Source organism: Astyanax mexicanus, chromosome 1 (assembly GCF_023375975.1).
Source record: "Astyanax mexicanus isolate ESR-SI-001 chromosome 1, AstMex3_surface, whole genome shotgun sequence".
NCBI classification, from domain to species: Eukaryota; Metazoa; Chordata; class Actinopteri; order Characiformes; family Acestrorhamphidae; genus Astyanax; species Astyanax mexicanus.
This window is the reverse complement of record NC_064408.1, coordinates 132,911,905-132,930,894: the sequence shown is the minus strand read 5'-3', so window position 1 is coordinate 132,930,894 and position 18,990 is coordinate 132,911,905. Positions and strand designations below refer to the sequence as shown.

Here is an 18,990-nt window from a genome sequence, read left to right as displayed (position 1 = left end):
CTGTGAAGACCCCCTCCCACTTTGAGCATGGAATGGTTTGTCCCGGAGGTTGGACCAAGGGCAGTTAGCGTGGTGTGGGTTTTAATTGGTGGCACTGGAAAGCAATTAGCAAGAATACTTAAGCTCTCAGAAATTGTACTCTTTCTCTTTTCTAATGAATGAAAAAAGTAAAGTTTTCTCTAAGGACAGTCTCCTTAAAAATAAATAAAATTTTCAGTTTAAACATTAAAATGCCACAGGAACCCCTTACTTGTCTTATAAATGCAGCTGCTGGTTATTAAATGGCTACTGATTACTACATAATTAGGTCTTAACCTTAGTACATATTACATGTCTGTTCAGATGATTGATTTAGGAAGTACAGGCCAAAAGTTTGGACACCCCTTCTCTTTCATTGCGTTTTCTTCATTTTCATGAATATTTACATTGTATATTCTCACTGAAGGCATCAAAACGACGAATGAACACATGTGGAGTTATGTACTTAACAAAAAAGGTGAAATAACTGAAAACATGTTTTATATTGTAGTTTCTTCAAAATAGCCACCCTTTGCTCTGATTATTGCTTCTGAGCTTCAAGAGGTAGTCACCTGAAATGGTTTTCAGGTGTGCTTTATTAGGGTTAATTAGTGGAATTTCTTGCTTTATCAATGGGGTTGGGACCATCAGTTGTGTTGTGCAGAAGTCAGGTTACTACACAGCCGACAGCCCTATTGGACAACTGTTAAAATTCATATTATGGCAAGAACCAATCAGCTAACTAAATAAAAATGAGTGTCCATCATTACTTCAAGAAATGAAGGTCAGTCAGTTCGGAAAATTGCAAAAACTTTAAAAACCTATAAATGTACAAGAACCCACAAAAAGAACGGAAACACACGGACTATACATACAGAGGGACCACAGGAAACACCTGACGACAGGTAACCAGGGCGCAGAGCTACAAACGAGACACAGGTGGAAAGACTGAAGGAGGAGGCACTGGGGGAAAACACTTAAGCACGTGGAGGACGGCACAGGAGTAGAGGACAAATGACAGACACAGAGAGAGGTAAAAAAACAGGGATAAACACGAACACAGAAAGGAGGACAGAAACAGAACAGGACCAGGACGTGACATGGACAGTGCAGTTATAAAGATATGAATTAAATGACCAGATTATTGCTAGAAGAATGAGTTAAAACACGTATTATACTATCGTGATATAAAAAAACACTCACTTATAAACAAAAAGCTCCTGTCACACCTGCACCTTTAAGATCAGCCTCAGCGGAGTACTAATAAGCTGACTCCGCCCCTCCCACACACCTGTCGGACATCAGTTTATTACTAGGACTATATGAAGAGTTTGATTCCAAAACACGATAAACGCCATTTAAAAAAAAAATGAGTTAGAGCCAGAATCTGAATGTTATGTGACCACTCTTGAAAAGCCAATATTCAATTTTCATCAAAACGCCACATCCGCCGTGTAATACTGCCCTGTTTTCTCTCTTTCTTTCCAAAACGCGACAAACGCCAGTCTTGATTTCCCGCAGAACGCCACGTCTCCACTCATCCAATCACAGGGCAGCATTCCACGAGCTATCTAATGTAAACATCATAGCACGCGCCCTGTTGAGCCGGCCGGCATTTCGTGTAGCCTACTTTCACTTTCGTTTTTCACTCTCAAAGTCCGCGAAAATGAGCGGTTTTGATGGTATAGAGGAGCCTGTTCGTGCAGCAGTTATTGAAAAAAAGAGAAAGCCATCAAAAGAGTCTCGTGTACGTGAAAAGGTAAAGAAAATGATGCATTCAGGAGGGGGAAAATGCCGGCTGCATCTGCAGTTCACACACACACACACAATATGCACTATACTACAACACACTACACTACACTACAGCACATGAATTTAACGTGATTTTGGGGATTTTATTGTCTTAATGTCTTGTTCGTTAATGAAATTTTGCACTTCATCGAAAAGAAATGTTTTAAAATTTGTGTTTTTAGATTCAGATGTACAATTTACTGTTATTTATTATTGTATTTTGCACATTTTCAGTAAAAAAAATCTATTGATGCCAAAGGATATATAAGACATTTTGAAAAAAAAACTTGGCATGGATTTATTGCGTTTTGCGAAAAAACGAATTATTTTTAAAAATAAATCTTTAAATATTAAAATCTTGATTTGATTTTGTTGTGTTATTTTAACCTTAGTATGGTATTTGATAGTTTGAAACAGAAAACGGTGGTTTTCAGCCTACCACTTTCTCGCTAAAGAAAACCCTTTTTCACTCAAATTAAAAAAATTAATTTATAGCGTTTTGGAACCAAACTCTTCATATATACTGGGACAATTACTGAGTCTAGTTGCGAGATATTGACACACTAGTTTCTTATCGAGCGATTTACTTCTGTGATTTGTTATTTCTGTTTTTTGATCCTTGCCTGTCTTAGACCACGATTTTGCCTTGTGATTTACTCCTGGTTTTGAACTTTGCCTGTATTTTTGGATTACGATTTTATCTTACGTTTTTGGATTAATAAAGCCTGCCTGCATTTGCATCCAAATCACCTTGGTTGGTTCTTACAGCTCCAGTTCCACAATCTGATCCATTTTACACTCACCAGATTATACTGAGGAAATGGAGGACTGCTAAAGGTTTTTCTTTATTAGGATTAAATAAATTTAAAGTCCTAAGTATCATATACATCACTAAAAATACAATCATGTTTGTATACTACTGGTGAGGCTTCTGATCAAATACTGCATCTGACAGGTGCACTTTTAGACTTTTTGATTTCGCAGGACATTTTGATAGTCTGATGTACCTATATTAACCCAAAAATTAAAATGCATATTATTAGAAGCATTACAGATTCTAAAAAGTATACATATGTAATACTCTACATAAACATGAATAATTTGAGCATTTATTTAAATGATCATGAATGAGGATGTCAGCAGTGTAAATTAGTAGTTTAACGTAGTAATATGAAAATATCTCTCTGTGATAGCTGTGGGGGGTTCAGGGTGCTGCTACTGGACTGAGGGGCATACCAGATGTTTTTTTTCTCCTCCAGAATAAAGGTGAGTTACAGCTGGTTTATTGTCTGTTTAGAGATTTGATATGGTGTTGACTATTAAAAATGCTCAGATGTGTAAAACTCAGACTTAGCCATGTGCAGCTGCTTAACTGACCCTGACTCATAAACCTGTAGTAGTAATCAGTGCTATGGCAGGCATGCTGGCTCTGTAAAGCCATAAACCAGGGGTAGGCAATTAAGTTTTCCAATTAAGTGGAAGGCTGAAGAGGCTGTTGACCACGCCATCAGCAGGTTGATGCACAGAGAGATTGTTGGCAGGACACAGTCAGGGAGAGCTAGCTTGGGGTGGGGATCAGCTCCCCCTAAGTTTTGGTCAAAAGCTACAAGAATGAAGAGAAAAGACCTGGTAATTGAAGAAATTGTCAGGAGTGAGGAAGAGCTGTACAAGGTCACTCGGGCCACCTACGACACCCTTCCCAGCCCCAGCAATCTGAGTCGGTGGTACGGCTCCGAGGAAAACTGTCATCTGTGCAATGCCCCAAACCCAAGTCTTCAGCACATCCTGTCCAGTTGCAAGACAGCTCTGGCTCAGGGTTGGTACAGGTGGCCACATGATCAGGTCCTGCTGAAGCTGGCAGAAGTCCTTGAGGTACGACGGCTGGAAGCAGCCAAAGACCACCTTTCAACAGCACGAAAGCTGATCCATTTTGTTGGAAAAGGGAGAGGGGCTCAGAACATCACCCAGAGGGAGAGAAGATCACTGTTAACACCTGGATGTGACTGAAGCTTAAGAGTGGACCCTCCAGAGATAACCACGACCTCTCTGAGACCAGACATCATCCTGTGGTCCCCTTCAGTCAAAACAGTGATCCTGGCAGAGCTCACGGTCCCTTGGGAGGGAGGAATGGAGGCAGCATTCGAAAGGAAGAAGGAGAAATACACCAAGCTGGCAGCTGAGTGTCGAGAGGCAGGTTGGTCGATCGTTATCTGCCCTGTGGAGGTTGGCTGCAGGGGGTTTATCGGAACATCCATCCAGCGCCTCTTGAGTAACGTAGGAGTGAAAGGGCCAAAGCTGAAGAAGGCATCCAAGGACTTGGTAGAGGAGGCGGAAAGAGCCAGCTTCTGGCTGTGGCTGAGAAGGAAGGACACGTCGTAGGGGAAACAGGGGTCCTAGGGGTAGCTGCAGGGGCGGCAGGGATACCGTGGTTGCTCCACCTCCGTGAGATGTTCCGGGATTAATGGAGCGAAACATCAATGAAGGGTGGCTCCCGGCCGATGACCCTGAAACTACCCCCCTTTGGCACTGTCGGAGGTGTGTCAGGCGGAAATGCCCTGCAGGTAGCCCTTACCTGTGCTTATATCTAGTTTTGCTGAAACTCCAGTGACCACTGCAAACAGGTCAGTTGGCATCCAGGAAAGACTAGAGGCGGTCAGGGAAGACTGACTGGAAGCAGGAAAGACTGCACTGGGTGTGGACGGGCTAGTTACCCTCTCCACAAGCCCACTTCAAGATGAACACCCTAATCGACTACGAGCACAAATAAAGAAAAACTGCTCAAAGGTCCACCGAGAGGCGGGATGGAAGATAGAACAAACAGGACGGACAACATGGTATCAATCTTGCACTGTGCCAGCAGATCAGACAAGCAGGAGACAGAGCTCGGTTGAGCACCAAAGTGCTGCTGTTTCCAATCTTGCAGATGACCAGGGAGAAGAAGAGCGCCTTTCCCAGCAGCAGGAGCACAGACAACACCTAGTGCCCACCCCACAGAATGAGCATCAGGAAGAGACCCCTAGCAGAGAACCCCCGACACAAGTAAGAAGTGAGAGACCGATCTGACAACCCAAGGTCAAGTGGCCCAAAGCCAATGACAAAGTGGCATGGAGAAGTCTTGATCAAGATCTGCACATCATCCTTAAAAAATCTCTACAAGGCAGTGCAAGCACCAAGCTGAACCTCTTCGGTAACATCATTTACGAAGAAGGCAAGGAGAGATTTGGAGAAATGGTGCGAAGAAAGAACACCCACAGGGAGCTAGGGAGGTGAGAGAAGGAGATACTCAAGCTGGTAAAGGAGAGGTGTCATGGTTGCGGCCACATCTGGCGGAGATTCCCCACAACAATCCATGTAATCATTCCAGCACACAATGCATCTGCATCAACCCATATTAATAGCAGACAATGTAGATTATTTACATTTTTCAATACAGTCCTGGTGTTTTTATAGATAAAAATCTTGGTAAAGCGATTAATATTTCTTCACATTTATAATTTTAAAATGAAACAACTGACCTGAGAATCTGCAGCTTACATTGTGAACTCCTCAGTCCAGCAGAAAGCAGCTCCACTCCTGAATCCTGCAGGTCATTGTTACTGAGGTCCAGATCTGTTATGGAGAAGATGTCCAGCTTCAAATCTGATCCCAGATTTTTACATGTCTTTTCTCCAAGATTACATGAAGATAGTCTACAAAATGAGGAAAGCACAGCAGATTTTACTTAAGAATAGACATAAGAGATCTTTTGTCTGCTTCATGTTGTCAGACAGGATCTGTTTAAGGGATTTCTTGACTCTACAGGCCTGGTGGTGGTTAGTAATGAAAATGAGCCCAGGTTTCTAAAAAATGTAACTAATTACAGGTAACTCATGGGGGGTAAATACTTTTTCACAAAGGGTTGGACTGGTCTGGAGATTTTTTTTGTTAATAAATGAACTAGTTTAAAAAGGGTTTGTCATAGTGGGGCAGAAATCAAGGCTTTATTAACAAAATGAGTAATACAGAGAGTAGTCAGAACAGGCAGGGTCACTACCAGAGAACAGGGGGCTGTTCCATGAAGTAAGCTAACTCAGTAAGCCAGGCTTTTTAAGACGAGCCTGGCTCATTTTGATCAAATTTTGGTTCCACGAAAGAGGCTCGAACTAAGCCATGTTCAGTTACTACAGCAACATATACGTTTGTACAAACCTGCTCTGTACCAGGCTAGAGTTGACGCTTAGTATAGCTGCAGAACTTCTATTGGATGAGCTGTGTGATGTCATAGCCTTGCGGGTGGGAAACAAATCAAGGAACAAGGTTCCGCCACAGGTTTATCGGTTTGTATACATTTAATTGAGTATTGTACTGTATTTTAAATGTGTCTGCACATTGCAATTTATTGGTTCAATCTTCAGGTTAGTGTAAAATGAAATACAGCATTTAATTGCAGTTATTTTCCACAAAGATAAATTTGCATCAACTCTATATCACGAAAACACTTTTATTCGTATTAATGATGCCTGGTAATTTAGAGTAAGTTACTTTTAAGTATATTTGTTATCCCATAATTCTTGTTCAGATTCATTCAAGTGTTTTTACACATGATATCAATTCATATATGTGATCATATTTGCTAAATACAAATAATATGTTTGGTTAACTTAATGATGCAAAAAAGGGAATGGATACAGACAACTATCTTACCAATATTTTCTTACAGGTGATATAAATTAGCAAAAATGTAGGCTATTAAAAGAGTAGGGCCACCACCAGTATCAGCAATAGCTGTTTTCTTTCTGGTTGCTAAAATATTTCATGCAGTAAATTTATAATATAATAATATACACTAAAATATGTAGTTTAACTAACCAAAAGGAATTGCACATTTAACCTTGTGTGGCTAACTCAAGCAAGGCTTACTCAATTTTTTTTTAAGCTCGCTTCGTGGAACAGCCCCCAGGAGCCAACAGGAGAAAACATACCAGGGTCACAATAAACAGTCCAGGCTTTGGTACACAGACAAAGGGCAGGCAAAAATCTGAGTCGGGGTACCCGTAAAAACGGTAATACTCAAGGATACAAACAAAGGCAAAGAGAAACATGTTGTAATGCTGGACGAACCAAAACAATGCTCAGCACTGAAGCTGAGTTCAAAGCAGTCTTTTATACCTGGCTCCACAGGTGCTAGTACTCAGTGACTGCCTGAAGGGGTCACGTGAGAGTCACAGGCTGGTGCGTTCTAGGTCATGTAGTCTAGTGACTGGAAGTCACAGGTATAACTGAGTGTGGGTGAGAATAGCACAGTTTCAGTGGTGGGCGCGACAGTGTTTTATATATTTACTGAGATTATATGTCTAATGTTAAAGTTTGTTTGATAATGTGAAAAATTTAAGTATGACATAAAAGCAAAAACAAAAGAAATCTGTATGAGATGTCCATTTCAACCATCGCAATCACCGTGTTTAGCTTTAAAACATATAAATGCAGAAACACAGTCTACAGACAAAACAAGCATGGAAATCCACAATAATCAATTTTAGTTAGAAGTAAATATGTTTACCATTTAATGCAGGTTTATATAAATAAATTGTAAATTTGTTTTGAATGTTTTTTTGTGTTTGCATTTCAGTTCTTTTCAGCTGGAATAGTTTACAAATAATGTAGCATTAATATTTATCAACATCTTTTTAGGACCAGTGGTAACCTATTATTTTCCCTAACACAAACTATAAACAAACAATTACTTATTACACAAGATTTTTTATATTTAGAATGTAAAATTTACAATATTCTGGGGTTAATGATCAATTATTAATTATGTTGTGCTATGAGACTTTGTGGTTAAAACTGTTACTTTCTTATAGTAAATAATGTTTAAGAAAAAAATGGTATATTAAATAAAATCAATGGTCATATTAATGCTTGTTGATCAGATAGGACCATATCTTTATTTATTTACTGATCTTGAACAGTGGTCAATTTGGAAGAAAAACTTTTTTTATTAGGATATCAGGTCAACATTTTAATAATCCTTTTAGTGTATTGCCAAACAAAGCTTATCACTTCTACTACTACTACTATAGTAGTATAGTACCAGCACCAGACACACACGTGACTCACAAAAGCCCCTCAGCATGACACCAGCAGAAGTAAGGAGGACAACAACACCAGACGGGTGCTAAGAGACTGTGCCGACCAGCTCTCGGACGTCCTGGCAGACATCTCAACGCCTACCTCATCCAGGCAGCTGTCCCTACTTGCTTGAAGACTACTAACATCATCCCGGTCCCCAAGAGCTCCGCAGTGAATGGTCTGAATGACTTCCGGCCAGTAGCCCTCACTCCGATAGTCACAAAGTGTTTTGAAAGACTGTTTCAGACCCACATCAAAGCCACCGTCACTGTGGATCCACACCAGTACGCATACAGGAAGAACCGATCCACAGAGGATGTCATTTCCTCCGTGGTCCACACTGCCCTCACCCACCTGGAGAAGAAGGAATTCTACGTCTGTATGCTCTTTGTGGACTTCACATCTGCTTTCAACACCATGATTCCTCAGACACTGATAACCAAACTCTCCTCACTTGGACTGAGCTCTTCCCTGTGCAACTGGGTCCTAGACTTCCTGACCAACAGGCCGCAGTCTGTGAGGATTCACAACATCTCCTCCCTCTCCATAATCCTCAGCACTGGCTGATGTTGGAGTCAGCCTTCCCCAGCACCAGGGACATCTACACCTCCAGATGTAAAAAAGAGCCACCTGCATCAGGAAGGATCCCACCCACCCAGCACATGCACTTCCTGTCCCGCTCCCCTTAGGCAGGAGGCTGCGGAGCATCAAGTGCAAAACAACTGCTCTTTATTCACATTATCATGCTGCTACAGCAAACTTGCACTCTGGACTTCATGTTGCTTCTACCTGGCTACTCTCCATATTTTTGTGTATTTATCTTGATATCTATTTTGTTCTATTCTATTTTATTGTGTTCTTCTTGTATTATTTTTTATTTTATCTATATTTATCTATTTTAACAATTGCTACAGAGTAGATGTAAATTGAATTTAATTGGGAGCATTTACAGTTTCATCAATGATTTTGGTAACACTTTACTTGGATGGTCCATTTGATGGCTTTGTTGAGGCTTAACTGACATTCAACTAACATTCAACTGAATGTCTATTAACTGCAACTTAAACCTATGTTGAATGTAAATAATTAAAAATAGAACATAACCCTACACCTAACCCTAACCTTAACCCTTAATCAACCCTAAAATCTAACCCTACACCTATCCCTAACCTTAACCCTAACCTAACCTTTTAATCTAACTCTAAACCCAATGCTAAAATGTTAAGATTAGAGTTTGGGTAAGAGTTGGATGTTGACATTCAATAGAGAATCATTTACCTTCACCTTTCAGTTTAGTTGCATTTATTAGACATGCCGTTGAATGTTAGTTGAATGTCAGTTGAGCATCATCAAATGGACCATCCAAGTAAAGTGTTACCATTATGTTTCTAAAAGATTCTCATTATTGTGTACATAAGTGAAAAAAGACTTAGTATCCAACAAAAAGATCACTTTTAAATGGTTGGTGTAAACTGACCTCCTAAAAGCTTAATTAGGTCTGTTTGCTGTGAATACACATATCTTCACATTTATTATTTTAAAAAGAACCAACTGACCTGAGAGTCTGCAGTTTACAGTGTGAACTCTTCAGTCCAGCAGAGAGCAGCTCCACTCCTGAATCCTCCAGGTTATTGTTACTGAGGTCCAGTTCTATCAGGGAGGAGTTTTCCAGTTTTAGCACTGATTTCAGACTTTCACATGACCTTACTCCAAGATTACATGAAGCTAGTCTGCAAGACAAGGAGCAACTGATTTTATAACAAGCTCAGTGGGAAAGGTCTGCTTGAAACAGAATTACATTGTGAAATACAGTGTTCTTCTGAAGACTAGTGTTTATTTATTTAATTATCTTCTTAAATCAATGATAATCTGCTTATGTAAGCAATTATTAATAGTTTATCATATTTAATACAGTAACTCTAAGTTAATTCAATATTTCTTTAATAGAAATATAAGAGAAATAAGATTTACAACTATAAAGTCATATTAATTCTTCTGGAACATATAGGATACAGTACTCAAGATAGAGTACTAATATGTTGTTGGATTTTATATTGTTTTTTGCTTCCACTTCCACTTACAGTCCTGACTTTGACTTTATTTCCTGATCAGTAACTTTGATAGTAAAAAATAACTTATTTGTAACTGTACTCATTAGCATATGAGCTCAACACATTAGTCATCTTCTTGGCAAATTTCCAATTAGTCAATTTAATTATCAGTGCAAATATTTATACTATTGCAACTATTACTACCACTACCTTTGAATATTATTTATTATATTTGTAGGATAGTGTACCTAGTCTAATAAGATTTTAAAACTTAAAACAATCATGTATCCCTTGAAAATGTATCCCTCGTCAGCGAGATCCCTCTGGGGATACTCTGTATATCCTTTAATAGAGGTATGTCAGATTCAATATAATTTTTATTACACTTTGTATATCTGCTGTTATGAATTTTTATGCTCTAAAATTTTTAGTTAATTTTATTTTAAAAATGTTTAAATATAATGATATGTAGAGAGATCATACTGAATAATATAATAATATCTATTAACAAAAAATAGTACTTACAGAGCTCGCTGCGTGTTTTTCACCACAGGCAGTAATCTCCTCAGTCCTTCTTCTGACGCACTGTATTTCTTCAGTTCAAACTTCTCCTGAGTCTCCTCTGACATCATCAGCACAAAGATCAGAGCTGACCACTGTGGGGATGAGAGTTCCTGTTTTGAGAGAGTTCCTGAGTTCAGGAAGTTCTGGATTTCAGCTGTGAGTGAGTTGTCCTTCAGTTCACTCAGGCAGTGGAGGAGATTCAGGCTTCTTTCAGAGTGCATTTCCTCTTTTAGTTTCTCCTTAATGTAGACAGCTGTGTTGCTAACGCTCTCTGCTTTAATCTTCAGGTTTGGCAGAAGTTCGGTCAGAACCTTCTGACTGTCCTCCACAGAGAGGCCGAGGAGGAAGCGGAGGAAAAGGTCCAGGTGTCCATTTTCACTCTGCAAAGCTCTGTCCACTGCACTCTTATGGAGATCTGTTATCTTCTTATTAATCCACAAAAGTTTGTTGAAAACTTTCTTTTTGAAAACATTCTTCTTCTTATTGCAGTGGGAGTGATGCACATATACAGCCGCAAGGCTTTCCTGAACACTCAGATGCACAAAGCTGAAAATGTTCCTCTCAGAAATTCCCTTCTGCTGGCTGAAAATCTGTGTACACATTCCTGAGAACACTGTACCATCAGTAACATCAATCCCACATTCCTTAAGATTATCCTCATAGAAGTTCAGCTCTCCACTCTCAAGATTACTCAAGGCCAGTTCACCGAGCTTCAGAATGATGCGCTCAGGGTCAGTCTTCTGACTGTATTTCTCCTTCATCAGGTTTTTCTGCTGCAGTAGGAAGCTCATGTACATTTCTGTCAGGGTTGTGGGGATGTTCTTCTCACTCTCTTTATCCATCAGTGGCTGAAGCACAGTGGCAGAGATCCAGCAGAAGACTGGGATTTGACACATGATGTGGAGACTCTTTAACTTCTTTATGTGTGAACTTATTTTCTCTGCTACATCCTCTGTTTTGCAGTATTTGGTGAAGTACTCCTTCTTCTGTTCATCATTAAATCCTCGTACTTCTGTCACCAGATTGATGTATTGCTGGGGAATCAGATGCGCTGCTGCTGGTCGACAAGTTACCCAGACTAGAGAAAAGGAAAGCAAATTTCTGTTGATGAGATTTGTGATCAGTGAGCCTACTGTACTCGTCTTATTCACATCTTTTACTTCCTTTCCATCTTTAAACTCCAGTGGGTAACGATACTCATCCAGCCCATCAAAAATAAACAGCACTTTACCATCTTCTTCTGGAAGAGACTTCAGTGCAGGCTTTGAGGAGAAAAAGCAGTTATTCAGTAGTCCAATCAAACTGAACTCCTTCTCTTTCTTCAGATTAAGTTCACGGAAGGGCAGAGGGAAAATGTACTGAATGTCCTGGTTCTCCTTTCCTTCTGCCCAGTCCAGTATGAATTTGTTGACGGACACAGTTTTCCCGACTCCTGCAATTCCCATTGTCATCACTTTTCTGTTCCGTCGACCTGTACCCGGCTGGACTTTAAAAATATCACAGCATTTTATACACTCTTCCTCACTGCCAGCTTTATTGGGAGACATCTCTATTTGCATCACTTCATGCTCATTAATGACTCCTCCACTTTTATTCTGCACTATAACGAGATCAGTGTAGATATCTTCCAGGAACTCCTGATGACCTGTCTGTGAGCTCCCAATTAAACGCTCATAGTTCAATTTCAGAGTGTCCTTCAACTTGATGCAGTGTTGTTCATCTTTTGACAGAGAAGAGAAAGTGCTTTTAATCAGTTTTTATTTTACATTAGTAAACAAACAATTTGAAGAAAAAAAATTGAAATGTAAAAAACACCGATGTCAGTATCAATTGTTTCTCAATAACATCTCAACTAAAAGACAATGTTCTGAAATACTTTATAATACTGTAAGTCTTCAAAATTATGAGCACCCTTGAGCACCTGTATTTACACATTTTGTAATGTAAAGCTCATTTAAAGCTATTCAAACATAAAAACAATTCTTATGAACACTGTTTAATTCTTAATCTGTTTATCATGACAGGATAAAAAACTTTAAACCTGTAATGTAGCCTGTGCAACAAATATAATACCTTAACGCAGAATGTTTTACAATTGCAGACGAATATAAGTATAAATCAAAATAATCGTTTGGTATATGCAGTCTCTTTGTGCCACATTGTTCAACATTTCCTAATAAATTACCACCATCTTGTCATGCTATCTTGTCAAAGCATGCTCACATAGTGTCGAGTTATAGGTAAAGATTTTGTATTTATTATTTGAATGATTATTTACAACAAATACACACACACACATAATAACAATAAACTTAGATCGTATAATGCAGCAGAGGAAAACAGAATTACCATGAGAAATATTTCGGCTGAATATTTTCAATTGCCGTACATTCAGTGCCTTCAGATGTGAAAGAGTATCAGACTTCAGTCTTTGAAATAGACTTTAAGAGTATTTTCAACATGTTATACTGTACGTTTGGCACAATTTTTTTTTAACAACAGTGTTCTGAGCCAGAGGAGAAAATACGTGTTTTTTTCTCCATCTTCTCCCTCAGTTTCACTTTCACTATCCACCTAGCTTGTTATCTGTGGAAACTGCCAGCAATTGTTGATATGAGATTGCTATACTGTTCACTCAAAAATGAAAAATATACAACAAAATTCTAATATTAATATTATACCAGAACACAGAGTTACAGAACTACCAGCAGTAAAAAAAGTTCAGTAAAGTGAGCTAGGGTTTGGCATATTAGCCTAAAAACACAATACCAGCCAAGCAGTAGTGGTCACCAGCACACTATCTCTAGCAGCAGTAAATCTATACCTTTACCAGGCAGCTACATAGCTCAAATTTTTATCAGCAGAAAATCTGCAAACAATCTCAAATGAAACGTCTTATAACTAAGAAGTCTCACCTCCATCTGCTCGTCCCATTGCCTGATCAGATTAAAGAGTAAAGAGTAAAGATTTGGGCTAAACACACACTCATATGCAAATCATCTGAATTCAATTTCCAAGCCTCATAAATTATGGTTTGTACTAATATTTGAAAACATGGGCCCCTCTCAACAATTTTCTAAATGAATTAAACAATGAAAGAAAGTAACTTATGCCCAAATGTCAGTTGAAGTTCTACAAAGCTGCCTTCACATTTCACAATTTTAGGCCCAATTCATTTTAGGAAATTGGGTAAATTGTTTTGTGGACAGATAAAGAAAAACTAAAACTTTATAACACAACCAGCAAAAAAATCGAAATAAAAATTAAAATACAACCTGGAATGATACAGGCTGAGATTTTTGCAAAACGCCCAAACATTGATTTTATAATGTAAATGCATATTTTTGTATTTTTATGTTATGAAAAAGAGATTAAGGTTTAATACAATCAAAATTATATTATTAAAATGTGGCTAATCTTTTGCATGTAATGATAATTCACAAACTGCATTACACCCCAAATGCAAAGTGAAAGTGTATATCACTATAGAGACTCAGTATATTGTGAAGACCACAGTGTTAATTGCTAATGTTTCATGGTCATTGATAATGTTCATGTATTAACACAGAATAACAGCGATTATTTAATGAGTTTACCTGCAGTCAGTGTAGTAGAAGAGGCTGCTGAACTCTCACTCATTACCTGTCCTCCACCTGCTCCACCTGAGAGAGAGCACAGCAGTACAGAATAAGAAACAATATCAGATAATTCAAGCACAAAAACACTGAACTGAGCTCTATTCTTTATTACTAAAATAGAAACAGGACAACCTACTCTACTCGCTCTCAGACTCCGGCTGCTGATGGAGAAGCAGCATGACCTACTGTACTCTCTCTCTCTCAGACTCTGGCTGCTGATGGAGAAGCAGCATGACCTACTGTACTCTCTCTCTCTCTCAGACTCCGGCTGCTGATGTAGAAACAGCATTAGGTACTGTACTCTCTCTCTCTCAGACTCTGGCTGCTGATGTAGAAACAGCATTAGGTACTGTGCTCTCTCTCTCTCTCAGACTCTGGCTGCTGATGTAGAAACAGCATTAGGTACTGTGCTCTCTCTCTCTCTCTCTCTCTCTCTCTCAGACTCTGGCTGCTGATGTAGAAACAGCATTAGGTACTGTGCTCTCTCTCTCTCTCAGATTCTGGCTGCTGATGGAGAAGCTGCATGTCTTAGATTAATAATGCATATTAATTTGTCCCTCAGGCCATAAGACTGTTCAACTCCTCTCAGCACAGCAAACTGAAGACTCTGTGACACTTTTTCATTCTGGCAACTCTGGCCACACCATGGACACACCCCCATCTATGGTCACACTCTCAGACTTGCTGATGCCTATAACACTATTTTTATAGTTCTACCCTATTTTGCACTAGTAGTTCATTCATCTACTGTTTACATATATTTTGCACTGCTGAATTTAAATAATTATATAACTCTATTTCCACTTTGTTTGGCTGACATCAGTTATCCTCACTTTATGCACATCAACTGGTGTTCACTGTCTATTGTGTTCAACTGCACTACCTCCATTCTCCATTACACACACACACTAAAGACTGACTTTAAAGAGAAAAGGGTGTTAAATCTAATATAGTTTAAACTTTCTTTAACACACTTTCATTTTTGTGTTACTGAATGGAACCAGTTCATCAGTGTTACTCAGTTTATCTAGCAGTGGTTTTAATGTAATGGCTGATAGGTGTATGTGTGTGGTCTTGTATTAATAAAGTCTTGGTATTACTCTGAAATGAGTAAAGTTAAGAGTTAAATTAGTTCTGTCTCTCTACAGTAGTGCATGTGTTTAAGGGTTCATATGCTTTGCATCTTTATGATAATTCTATTTTTTTTATCACACAGATATTAATAAAACTGTGACCTCAGTGTGATAAAATTATACAGAAACTAAAAATGGCATTTGTGTACAATCAGTGTCTGATAAAGACAGTTAAGTTTTTTTATCTTTTCTTCTTTTTTATTTTTCATTTACCTTCATGCTGAGATTCAGCTACAGAGTGAAAATGAACTGAGCCATGAAACACATTTCCTTGTAGAACAGGTGCAATGACATTCCCTCCAGTCTGAGCTGTGGGGTTCTGGGTTGTGGTGTTCTGGACCAGTTCACTGGGAGCTGTGGGGTTCTGGGTTGTGGTGTTCTGGACCAGTTCACTGGGAGCTGTGGGGTTCTGGGTTGTGGTGTTCTGGACCAGTTCACTGGGAGCTGTGGGGTTCTGGGTTGTGGTGTTCTGGACCAGTTCACTGGGAGCTGTGGGGTTCTGGGTTGTGGTGTTCTGGACCAGTTCACTGGGAGCTGTGGGGTTCTGGGTTGTGGTGGTCTGGACCAGTTCACTGGGAGCTGTGGGGTTCTGGGTTGTGGTGTTCTGGACAGGACTGGTTTGATCTGTGTTCACATGAAAGCAAAAGTCTGAGTTCCAAGTGTATCAAAATTTCCACAGTCAAAAATCAGAATCAACCAAAGGTGGAGTAGTAGCCAAAGGCAGAACTTATGTAAAAGTGCTGTTACTTCAAAATAATCTTTATTTAAGTAGAAGTAAAACTGCTCATTTGAATTATCACCTCAGTAAAAGTAAGAAAATATTGATTAACAAAACGATTCAAGTAGTGAGTTTCTTTTCTTTCCCAAAGAGATTTATATGATGTATTTGCTGGCTACTAGTTATCAAAACGATGAGTCGATATATTTATCAGTAAGATTATTTTGTTAAATAACTGAATAATTGTCAGTCCTGACTTTGTCAGTCTGCCTATTCAGGACAATTGTCCCCCCCAAAGACTACATTTCCCAGCAATCTCAGCCCATGGACTACAATGACTCGGCTGAACACGTGACTCTGCAGCGTTCAGCCTTTCTCACATTCTGATTACACATTTCCCACACCTGTTTGCACCTGTATAAATAGCCCTCTGTTCCCTTTGTTCCTCGCCGAGTATTAACTAGTTTTCTAGCACTGTTATGACGCGTTTTCCTGACTTTCTTGAATTCTTGTTATCGACCCTTTTCTGCTCTTAGTTTTCTCTCTTGCCTAGCCCTCTGGTTTTGTTGTGGATTTTTGTTACTGACCTTGTTTCCTCCTCTGACTACTATCTTGCCTTTCCCTGTTTAACCTGCATGTTTTACCGTGTACTGACTACGTTCTAGTATGATGCTTTGGATCTGTGTTTATAATAAACCTGTGTTTTCTAATCAGCACTTGTCTCTCGTGGTTCCTGGCCCTGCTGACAACAATAAGCTGTAATTAGTCTAACATAGTTAATTCAATAATGTTATACTGTTAATCTGCAGCTTTATTACTATAAATACTGCTGTCGTTCTGAAATTACAGATGGACAGAATTTTTTGTATCAAATTTCTTGCAGTGTTTAGTGAACCAGGGGGTGGGGCTGTAAACCCATGACTGTTAAAAACCCTGTGACCTTTAGCACTGTGTGTTGTTGACCTCTCCAGAGAGTAGATTTAGTGCAGGGTGTAGGGAGTGATGTGGGACGGATCTGTAAACTCTGATGTGTGAAGAGCACTTAGAACTATGCGTTATAACAAGAGGACGATGTAAACGTGAGGAAAACTAGGTGTCTTTTCTCTAAACATTGCATTCGGGTTCGGGGCTCATTAAAAATCGTTCAGCCCAGGACAGATGTTGCTCCTGGTGAACGGACTTGTACAAGGTCCTGAAGGATGCTTTCAGAGATGTGTTTGAATTAAGCAACAGAAAATGTGCATTGAATTAAAAATGACTCATTACTTATAGTTGTAATGTGTAACGTGAGGAACAAAGGTGAATATAATGGAGTAAAAGATTTCCGACATCACAAATATACTCAAGTAAAAGTGTTAAAAAATATAATGTAATTAAGTAAACGTAGCATGTTACTACCCACCTACCAATCAATTATTCTCTGTCAGCAAATTTCTTTAAAAACACTTTTCTTTTCATGTTTTAGACAAAATGTGTGAGAGTGGACCTGGAAGAAGCGCTAGAGAAAACTTAATTCATGTTACCTTATGATTTCCAATATTTGTTCATTAGTATTTATTTATTTTATCTAAATATAAGAAACTATATAAGACATTAGTTAAAAATGGATGATCTTGTCCAAGAAAGAAAGAGAAAGGAAAGAAAATGGGGGAGGAGCATCTGCTACATCACCTTTTTGATCTGGATCGTCCTCCAACACTTGTGGATCACCTTCCATCCTGTAGGACTGCTCCTGTAGAATAACAGTAGATTCAGGTTTAGTGGAGGATTTCTGGTAAAGATGTAGAAGTTCCTGGATTTCTGAAGGAGGACAGAACCCATGTTTTAATGTTATTAGTAACATCTACAAAACACCAACCGCTCCTTCTTTAAGAAGCTTTACTGGATCAGTGATGGTCAGGAGTGAAGTGGGAGTTTGAGGAGAATTAGGTCAAACAAACAACATAAAGAAACACAAAGAAATCACACAGTACAGTAATTTTCATTACATTTTAATAAAATAATTCTCCAGTTTAGGATAATATTAACTGTACATATTGAAACTGTAGCAGAGGAGTGTTAAAAATAAAGATCAGAAAGTTCATATTAAAAGACATTGTTCATGTATCCTGTAGAATCCAGAGAGAAAGAGTAAAAATAAAGAGTGTAATTAAATGAAATGATCTTACCTGCTGTGAGCAGAGCTGTATCAGTCCATGAGCTTTTAGTCCTCAGCTTCTAAACTCCTGTACTTTTAGATCTGGAACAGAGGATAGAATTTAGCTTTTAGATCATTCTGACCATAAACTTTCCATATAAAACTTCTTCAGCTTTTAAAGATAAGCTTCAGTGCAGACCCGGACTCCAATACCCAGAATGCACCACATTAAGACATCACCCATTCAGTCCCTCATATGACACATCACATGACACCTCCCCGACCACAATCACCTGAATACTGACTTGAATATTGACCTGTTTCACACACTATACATACCCCTGCACTTCACACACATACATTATGATATCTATATATAATTTATTTGAAAACTGTGTCCAGCCCATAGAGTGTTCTTTTTCTTTTATTTGTGCTACTTAGAAATTATTTGGTGCATCAAATACATTTAAATAGAATTTCCAAAGAGAACTTCTCTAAACCTTAATCCTTTTTTAAATATAACATATATAAAGTTAGTAAAATACACAGAGAGACATGTTTATTAATTAAAATGCTCTTTTATGGATAATTGTAAAACTTACAGAGCTAAAAACTACTAGATGAAACCAACTCATCACACACACCAAACCTCGATTACTAGTTAGTAAGAGTCATAACTCAACATTACAAAAGTAAATACAACAATATGTCAGAACTGCAGCACGGAGGATGCGAAACCAAAACTCAAAACAAGATACAAGAACAGACTACTAGAATTACCACTGAAAAAACCAACACTACAGAAAACAAGACCACACAACCTAACACT

The 18,990-nt window shown here is 38.7% G+C and overlaps 1 protein-coding gene across 5 annotated transcripts in view; it reads right to left on the bottom strand.

Moving 5' to 3' along the window:
• The window catches only part of LOC125784871 (protein NLRC3-like), a 60,229-nt gene extending 41,926 nt beyond the window's left edge, over nt 1–18,303 (bottom strand). Inside the window, exons 1-4 of one of the 5 annotated variants that reach the window (XM_049468925.1) lie at nt 14,132–14,194; nt 10,497–12,255; nt 9,477–9,650; nt 5,173–5,498 (exon numbers count right to left, since the gene is read on the bottom strand). In XM_049468925.1, the coding sequence (XP_049324882.1) occupies nt 5,306–5,498; nt 9,477–9,650; nt 10,497–12,255; nt 14,132–14,174 (2,169 nt within the window). In that variant the 5' untranslated portion in view covers nt 14,175–14,194 and the 3' untranslated portion in view covers nt 5,173–5,305. Of the gene's footprint in view, nt 1–5,172; nt 5,499–9,476; nt 9,651–10,496; nt 12,256–14,131; nt 14,195–17,695; nt 17,757–18,192 lie in introns of those variants that run through there. The other 4 variants (XM_049468928.1, XM_049468914.1, XM_049468932.1 and 1 more) reach the window with 4 other exon arrangements.
• Nucleotides 18,304–18,990: the final 687 nt, after the last annotated feature.